The sequence below is a fragment of the Propithecus coquereli genome, unplaced genomic scaffold, assembly GCF_000956105.1.
Source record: "Propithecus coquereli isolate 6110/MARCELLA unplaced genomic scaffold, Pcoq_1.0 Scaffold96, whole genome shotgun sequence".
NCBI classification, from domain to species: Eukaryota; Metazoa; Chordata; class Mammalia; order Primates; family Indriidae; genus Propithecus; species Propithecus coquereli.
In genome coordinates, this window is record NW_012155951.1 from 125124 (window position 1) to 134525 (window position 9402).

At 47.0% G+C, this 9402-nt stretch overlaps 1 protein-coding gene across 1 annotated transcript in view; it reads left to right on the forward strand.

Moving 5' to 3' along the window:
• Window positions 1-8522, forward strand: part of TRPV5 (transient receptor potential cation channel, subfamily V, member 5) — a 23304-nt gene extending 14782 nt beyond the window's left edge. The window contains exons 9-15 of the mRNA XM_012665095.1: window positions 1562-1648; window positions 1746-1822; window positions 2081-2246; window positions 2404-2470; window positions 4171-4439; window positions 7309-7415; window positions 8197-8522. Coding sequence (XP_012520549.1) covers window positions 1562-1648; window positions 1746-1822; window positions 2081-2246; window positions 2404-2470; window positions 4171-4439; window positions 7309-7415; window positions 8197-8491 — 1068 coding nt within the window. The 3' untranslated portion in view covers window positions 8492-8522. The remainder of the gene's footprint in view (window positions 1-1561; window positions 1649-1745; window positions 1823-2080; window positions 2247-2403; window positions 2471-4170; window positions 4440-7308; window positions 7416-8196) is intronic.
• The last annotated feature ends 880 nt before the right edge of the window (window positions 8523-9402 follow it).

The following is a 9402-nucleotide window of genomic DNA, read 5'->3' on the forward strand; positions in this document are numbered from 1 at the left end:
AAAAAAAAAAAAATTGGTGACTGATGTCTGGTCATATGTTGTTAGATCACAGAATTCTCCAGGCTCATAGACAGCAGCTCCTTTCCTGGCCTCTCTTAGTACCGTACACTTTTACCTGAAACATTGTCACCACCTGTTGGCACACCTGGTCATACTCTTCTGTTCAGGTCATATCCTTGGCTTCTGAGCTGAGTCCCACTGGCAGGCCTGGGGCTCATGATGAGGGCCTTCTCACACCGTAGACCACCTCCCGCCACACAGGATCTCTTCCTACTTTAAAAGCTCTGCCTCTCACTGCACCGGTGAGCGCACTGCCGCAGTAGCCCGTGGAGGACGCTGTCCGCTTCTGGCTTATTAGCAGAGCAGGGGTGATTGCCGTTCCTCACGCCCGGCTAGAGCTCACATTCTCCCTAGTTCAAATCGTCAGCTTTGCTGCTGGCCCCAGGGACTCTCAACTCCTTTCTTGCGTGTGGTATTTGGAGATGTGACCTTGGAAAACAGAGTTCCCCAAAGCCTAAAGGCTACTTGAATGTGTTGAAATTGTTTGCTCAATTTCATGTGGAAATTGTCTAATTTCATGTGGAAATTGTCTATGTATGAACACAATTTTCCAGAAAGAGGGTTCATAGTCTTTATTATATTCTTAAGGGGGCTCATAACTTCAAGAAAGTTAAGGATCGTTAATGTAGAATTCTGTCATTATCTCTGTGTAATGTTGCAGAGTCTTACTGAGAAGTAACATGCAATGAAGTAGGATGGTCTTCGTCCCACCTTGACACTAGGACCATACCTTCTGCACGTACCGCTCAGGACAGGCAGGGACCCTTCCTCAAAGCTAAAATCCATACAGCGTTTCTAGCCCCTTTTCTGTCCTTTTCTATATTGCCAAAGCATAACAAAACACCAGGAAATATATCTATAGTGCTCTATGGTTTATAAAGTCCGTCCAAATGCATCATTAATTTTATTGTCACAGTAACTGCGGGAGGTGAGCATTGTCGTCTCCATTTCACAGATAAGAAACCTCAAGTTCAGAGGTATTCAATGACTGGTTCAAGTTCTCATTGGAGGTACTACGTTCTGGGCTGCCCATGCCGGACCCTGAATTCTGTGATATGTTTACAGTGTATTCACCCTTTTGGGAGCCAGGATGAGATTGGAAAAGCCGGACTTTCTGCATAGCTGAAACCGTCCCAAGCCACTAATATCTTTTCCTGTTGGTTCAGCCTTCTTAACTCGGTGCTCCGAAATGTGTTCTCGGCTGCTTAGTGAATGCATCATAAATGACTGCTTACAGCGTATATAGAAAAGGTGACTTTGCTGGATGGTAGCTCAAGTCATTAGCATATGCAAGATATATTAAACCTCGGATGTATACACTCATGTCCTGGTCACAGAGTTAGCCACAGTGGCAAATACAGTGGGCATGGGGGAGATGCTGGTGGTAAGGGGAGTTTTTCTTTACCTTGGATAAACCTTGGCAGCTTTAGACCACTTGCCCAAAAGGATGTGACTCCGTACCCATCAGAAAGCACTTCTTATTCTGAATTTCCTCCCATAGGAGGCCTACGTGACGCATGAGGATATAATCCGGCTGGTGGGGGAGCTGGTGAGCGTCCTTGGGGCTGTGATCATCCTGCTCCTAGAGGTGAGGTGCAGGTGGGACCCAGGCCAAGGCCACCCACCTGAGGCCCAGACTGAACTGCAGTCTACATCGTCTTTTCATTTTACCGGCCTCTCCTCAGATCCCAGACATCTTCAGGGTCGGTGCCTCTCGCTATTTTGGACAGACGATTCTCGGGGGGCCTTTCCATGTCATCATGTGAGTGTCCCCTCATTCCAGCCCCTACCTTTTCTCACCAGATCAGCTCCAGGTCTCTTGCTCACTCTCTGGGATCTAAACCTCAGGTGACTGTCACTCCAGGGGTTTCTCTCTAGCAGGCTTGTACATGTGACTGCATGTGTGTTTTATGTGTAAAGCCTGTGTGTGTGGGTACCACCCAAGTCAACGCTGTGCTATGGGGGACCTAGAATACTCCCAGCCCCTCTCTCACTGCCTCGTTCCCTACTCTCCCCCAAGCATCACCTATGCCTTCATGGTGCTGGTGACCATGGTGATGCGGCTCACCAACACCGACGGAGAGGTGGTGCCCATGTCCCTGGCCCTGGTGCTGGGCTGGTGCAATGTCATGTACTTTGCCCGAGGATTCCAGATGCTGGGCCCCTTTACCATCATGATCCAGAAGGTCAGTGTCTTCCCATTGCTGGGCCCTTCCCCAACAGAGGGATGGGGGCAGATACAGAGAGGGACTATGGGGACCTTCTGATCTGTTAGCAACAGCTGCTCAGAGACAGTGGAGAAGGGATCTTCCCAACCTGCCTCACCTTTTCTGTTTCCTGCAGATGATTTTTGGAGACCTGATGCGTTTCTGCTGGCTGATGGCTGTGGTCATCCTGGGCTTTGCCTCGGGTAAGTCACTCTTCCCTCCTCCATTAGATCATCAGATTCACGTCTCTAGACGGTTCCTGCTCATTCTTGCTCTCAGTTCTCATTTGCACTCCATTTTGCTTTTTTTTTTTCTATTGGAAAGTAAGTTTAAAAGCACACCCATATTCATAAGATCAGGGCCACTTGGGTTGGCCTAAAAAGTAGACTCACGTGTTTAGGGCCAATAACTCTCACGTTGATTAACCACCCTGCAAGACCTTTAGAGGAAAATTAAGGATCTTTGGAGAGAGAGACATTAAACAGGAAAGACTAGCCAGTCATGGCTCACAGAAAACTGTGGGCAAATAGAAACGGTGCAATAGTTAACTCTCCTGTGTTTACAGTTAGGACACGCTCTTTCTCTATATGTCGTCGGTTAAAGTTGAGAGAAAAGAAAAGAAAAAAGAGGTGGCAAAAAACAGTTTGGTGGGCCTGAAGAGTGACAGAGGAGACAGGAAAAGAAGAGTTGTGAGAGAATCTGGGAGAACACGGACAATCAGGGACTCAGTCAAGGCGCAGTGGGGGAAAGAGTTCCTGGAAGAACAGGCAGAGACAGCCAGGGGGAGGGAGAGGGAAGGGGAGTGCGCAGAAGAGAGTCCCTAAGGAGAGGTGGAAAGAGGAGCCCAGGTCCCCAGCGAAACTCAGTTCAGCCCTGGATGTCTGCAGCTGGTCTCCCTCAGATAAGGAAAGATGCCGGGTGAGCTTTGAGGATCCCCCAACCCTAAAAAGCCATGACTCAGTACAGAGGACCCTATTATTGTCTTCAGGAGTTTCCCATTCAATAGGGGTTCCCACAAAACCCTAGGTGAGAAAAATCCACCAAGATCTGAACTATGAACGGGTGAAGCTGTGGCAGCCTGCCCTGTGGAGCACTGTGCTTCCCTGAGCCCTCGCGTGCGTTCTTTCCCTCCACTCCCTCCTGTCCACACCCACACAAACTCAGATTACAAAATGAGGTAATGGTAACAGCCTTCTGTAGATGTTCTATATCTAGAATTCCCTAAACTATCCCTTCTTGGACATTGTACTTGCTTTCTTTTTAAATAAATAAGGAAACAATGCTTAATTATAGACCCTATTGCTGCTCTTGGGATTGTCTTGTTTGAGTTTCAGTTCTCCACACAGAGAGGAGCCTTGTAAAGTGTCTTGTACTGTCACTGGTTTCTAGGACGCCCACTAGCACCCAACGGGCTACGCAGTGAGCAGGGATAACTTCTCCATGAGGGTCCAGGTTCACCAAGGGAATCTCAGGGTGAGGGATGGTTATCTAGAGTCCAACAAGATAACAAAGAAGCTCTTCTTTTAGCCTTTTCATGCATTTTGTTTTTTAAATTTGTTGGAGATTCCAAGCATTTTTGTAATAACTTGCAGTTTAAGTGTTTGGTTTTCTGAAATGTATAAACCAGTTAGGTGACTTACTAATATCCATACACACATACACAATTTTTTTTTGCTAAATGGCTGAGTATTACCATTATCATTCCCCAGAATGATGAACTGAGTCATAGGACATCTTAGGGGTAGCCAGTTCCACAGATAACTACATGTATGGGTGTGTGATTGCATATGCATGTGAGTTTGTGGAGCTGTGTATTTCAGAGGGAGAATGGATGCTAGCCAGGCCCATGCTTATTGTGATAACTCCATTTCCCACCTCCATGCCCTCTTCCTGGGCGGAGCAGCGTTCTATATCATTTTCCAGACAGAGGACCCAACCAATCTGGGGGAATTCTATGACTATCCCATGGCATTGTTCAGCACCTTCGAGCTTTTCCTCACCATCATTGACGCACCCGCCAACTACGAAGTGAACTTGCCCTTCATGTTTGGCATCGTCAACTTTGCTTTTGCCATCATCGCCGCGCTGCTCATGCTCAACCTGTTCATCGCCATGATGGGTGACACACACTGGAGGGTGGCCCAGGAGCGGGACGAGCTCTGGAGAGCCCAGGTGAGTTCACTAGTGTTAGTCTTGCTAAGCGGCAGGGGATGGAGAGAAATATCAAAGCAGGAATTGTTATGGTGGACCACGCTTAGGAGAGTCACAGAACAGCCCGGGGAGCTGTCACCTCAGCAGAGATTTATGTAAGTGTGAGAATCTGAAGTACGTGTGGGTGGATGTAGGGGACAGACGGAGGATGAAATGGAGGATGGAGGTGAGAGGTGGGGCTATTGATCACAGGTGAAGAGTAGATCCAGGAGTCATCCTTGAGTCCAGTGGGAGCTAAAAATTGTCTTATTCTTGTATATTCTAGTTTTTCACCTGCCCCTTATCTTTTACTTGCTTCTATACATCCTGTTTCTCTATGATGTTTTCTTTCTATCATCCTAGACTAATACAATATTAGCATTGAAAGTGACCTTAATGCTCCTCAAAGTGACCTCCCATTCAATATAATAATCATTTACTGGTTAGAGGGTCATTCAATATCTTCTTTAATGCTGATTAGCTTATTATCTTGTAGAATCAGGTAGGGGTTAGGAGGAGGGAGTTTTTCCATATTTTTGAAGATTTTGTTATTAGAAACATCCATGTTGCATTGAGTTGAAGCCTATCTTCCTATAATTCCAGTCTTTGGTCCCAGTTTTTTCCTCTCAAATAACATGGAACACATTCTTCCATATGAGCACCATGCAAATATTTGAATATAACAATCATTTATCCTCTCAGATGTCTTATTCATTCAACAATTATCATTTAGAGCCTGCTATGTATTGGGAAATATCTAAAAGCTCAGGATAGAAGCATAAACATAACAGATACAATCTGTGCCCTCGTGGTACCAATGGTTCAGTTGGAAAGACAGACATTAAGCAAATGACTTCACAGAAAGCTGTAAAATTACAGCCGCAAAAGTGCCATAGAGAAGTATAAGGTGTTAAGAAGAGGCTGCAACAGAGGATTCTGACTGGCAAGTTAGAAAATGCTTTCCCGAGGGAGTAACGTTTGAAATGAGACCCTAAAGATGAGTCAGAACTAGCTGGTTAAGAGGAATGAGGAGAAATGAGGGAGGTCGAAGTTTGTACCAATTAGGACCCTTGACTACAGCAAAGACAACTAAACTGAAACAGATTTTTTTTTTTGCTTTTTAAGTAGGGGGAGGAGGATGTGTTAGTCCTCGTAAGTGGAAAGTTTAGAGAATTAAACTAACTTTAGGGATATCTGGCCAGCACGCAGATCCCCATCTCACTCGTCACATCGGTGTTTCTCTCTTCTGCTCTCTTTTAAGGCAAGCTCTCTCATCATGTTTGGGAGGTAGCTTCTAGAAGCTCCAAACCCCAACAGGAATGAGCATGGGCACCGCATTGCACAGTTCCAAGGCCCCGTTCATGTTATCTCCTGTGAGGCTTCTGATGCTGTCAATGATGCAGGCTTAAAAGAATAAAAAAAGAAATCTTTCCCCAGCAAATTCATTCTAAGGGCCAACTCATTGGAACAAGTTTGTGTCACATCTTGAACTTCAGGAAAGGCCAAGGGCTGGAGAGTGGTGGTGTAGGTGAGGGGAGATGAGGCTTGGGGAGAATAGACTAATTCACTGGGACTGTGGGAAGCCCGGTCTACTCTGACCCCTGGGCTGAGAGTGAGGAAGGAGCAGTTCCCCAAAGGAAAGACGGGTTCTGTCACCAGAGGAAGGAGGGGGCTGGTGGGTGGCCCAAGAAGAACAATAAACATCCTTGTCAAAGGAAAGAAGAAGACCTATTCAGGGCAAGAGAACAAAATGACTGGAAATCCTGAGACAGGAAGGAGCTTGGTGCAACTAAGAGATGGAGAGAAGTGTGGAGGAATGAGAAAGACAGGGAGTGGGAAAACATGGGGTGGAGAATTTGCTATTTTAAGGAGTGCCAGCTCCTTCAATTAATAAATTTTCCTGGTCCCAACATATTCTAGTTGTACTTTTTTGTTAATGCTCTTATAGGTCACAGTCCCTTCGAAACTAGAGTGGTCTCACTCTGAATGGAGGAATGCAGTAGACAGAGAGGCCATGCCTCTCCTTGCTTTGGACACGATACTGTTAAAAGCACCTACAATTAAGTCAGGTCTTTTAGCAAATAGACAGCCGGCCCTCATTAAGCTTATGATCAACTAGAACCTCTGCATCTTTGTTACATGACTCACTTACTTAAGCTTTTTATACCTAAATGAGTGACCTTAGACTTGGTTTTCTCAAATTTCATGTTCTTGGTTTTAGACCAGCATTCCACCCTGGTGAAATCATTTCAGATTGCTTCCACCACTTCACATATTACATATCCCTCCCAGTTTTGTGTCACAGCATATTTGATAAGCTTGTTTTCTGTATTTCATCTAAGCATTTAATGAGGGCTGAGCAAAGGACAGAACATGTGACGGTCATGCTACTAGAAATTTCTCTGCCAGGTCTGCAGTTATTAATGAACCCTTCTCCTTCTTAAGATATGGATATTTAATTTTCTGAAAATGCCCTGAACAGTAGTAGCATATCACCACCAAGATCACAGAAATTCTATTTAATTGTTTTATTTAAATCAAGATAATTGGTTTATGGCTTTTCTATGAATAAGCAATTGAGATTAGTTTGGAGCGACTCACTTTCCATGAATCTGAACAGTAATGTAAGGATCACTATTTTCTTCAAAACACTCCTAAAAAAACTCTCTCTCTTTTCTTGATGAGTGAAGCAGGTAGCAGGTGCCTCCTTCAGGCCAGGGATGGATACATGGCTGTCCTCACCAGCGACCTCTAGCGTCCTCATCTCACAGGTTCCCTTTGTCAGTGGCGGGTGGCCTTGTTTCTCTGAACTGTGGCTCTGAGTTTTTCCTCCACCTCTGCCTCCTTCCAGGTCGTGGCCACCACGGTGATGCTGGAGAGGAAGATGCCGCGCTTCCTGTGGCCGCGCTCTGGGATCTGTGGGTTCCACTACGGGCTGGGGGACCGCTGGTTCCTGCGGTGAGTGGCAGTGTGCGTGTGTGTGCATTTGTGTGTGTGTGTGTGTGTGTGTGTGTGTGTGTGTGAGAGAGAGAGAGAGAGAGAAAGAGAGATTGAAACCACAGATGTGTATGAGGCCATGGGAGCCAGGGTGACCAGAGACATCTGAGCCTGCTGGAGCTGAGGTGGAGGCGTAACAAGAGGGCTGTGTGCACCTCAGGGCAGGGAAGTGTGGAAGGTCATGCACGTGCGTCCAGGCGCAGAAGTGAGCACGGGTCACCCAGCTTGCTTGCGTCTTGTTCCTGCCTGACCTGACTCCCGTTCCCGCAGGCTGTACCTTGGCTCTAACTTCCTCTTCATACTCCACCCCCATCTCCTGACGGGGCTCTCCTCTCCCCTCACATCTACTTCAGGAAGTGCATCTCCTTATCCTTGTGACTCTTAACTGGTTCTATTTTCTTTTTCACATTCCCACATACTAGCGCGCGCGCGCACACACACACACACACACGCACACACACACATACACGCGCACGCACACACATATACACACACGCGCGCGCACACACACACGCACACACACACAGTCCTGAGACCCTCCAGACCTTTTTCATCTCCATCCCAGGCTCGTCTCCACTCCAAACCCCTTCCCTTCACTTGGTCCTAGATGTCTTCCTGCTTCAGCTCTGGGCCCTTCTTTCCACTTTCCCGGTGATCCATTCTGTTGTCCAAGTGGTCGCCTGCGCTTCTCCCCGCGGCCCGCGTCCCCCGCCGCGACTGAGTCCTTGGCTCTGCCCGCCAGGGTGGAGAGCCACCACTCCCAGAGCGCCCTGCGCGTGCTGCGCTACGTGGAGGCCTTCAAGTGCCCGGACAAGGAGGATGGGCAGGAGCAGTTTTCCGAGAAACAGCCCTCCGTAGCTGAGAGTGGGACCCTGGCCAGAGCCTCCCTGGCCCTGCCGACACCCTCCCTGTCCCGGACCACGTCCCGCAGCAGCAGTCACCGCGGCTGGGAGATCCTTCGTCGAAACACCCTGGGACACTTGAATCTCGGCCTGGACCTCGGTGAGGGGGACGGAGAGGAGGTCTACCGTCTGTGATTGGCATCCCCGTCACTCTTGGCCTGACTCCAGGTGGGCCCCGGGGCGGGGACAGACAGGGAGACATCTGCCTGTGCAAGTATCTGACTTTCATTCCTGTTAAGCGTGGGAGGGTGTAAACAGAATACTTGCTAAAGGGCCATGTCTTGCCCTTCGCATCAGCATTTCTGGAGATGGGCGCTAGGCATGTATTGTCCCACATATTTTCTGGGTTCTTGGAAGTCCCACGTCTTGGGAAAAGGAGGTAGTATTGGAAAGCAGTCTGCTGTGAGGCCTGCCTGGTTCCACAGGCCATAATGTGGGAAGAACCAGGCATGGCATAGAGGTTGCGGCCCTTCCTTTTTTCCTAATCTCCTGCAGGACTCTCTTCCCACCTAGCAACCAAACCCCAACTACAAAAACTGCAATAAAAAAGGTTTCTTACCCTTGCCTTTTTTAATTTTTATTTTTATTGTGGCAAAATACGTGTCACATAAAATTTGCCATTTTAACCATTTTTAGATGTACAATTCAGTGGTGTTCAGTGGATTCACATTGTTGTGCAACCATCACCATTATTCATCTGTGGAACTTTTTCATCATCCTAAACTGAAGCATGTACACTCATTAGACAATAGCTCCCTTCCTCTGCCCTCCCCGAGCCTGATAACAATATTCTACCTCCTGGTTATGAATATGGCTACTCTATATGGCTCCACCTTACATAAGTGGAATCCTGCAATTTTAGTCCCATTATGTCTGGCTTATTTCACTTACTATAATGTTCTCTAAGTTCATCCATATCGTAGCAGGTATCAGAATTTCATTCCCTTTTAAGGCCAGATGATATTTTATTGACTTTATATGCCACATTTTGTTTATCCATTTATTCGTTGATGAAAATTTGATTTTTTTTTTCATCTTTTGGCTAT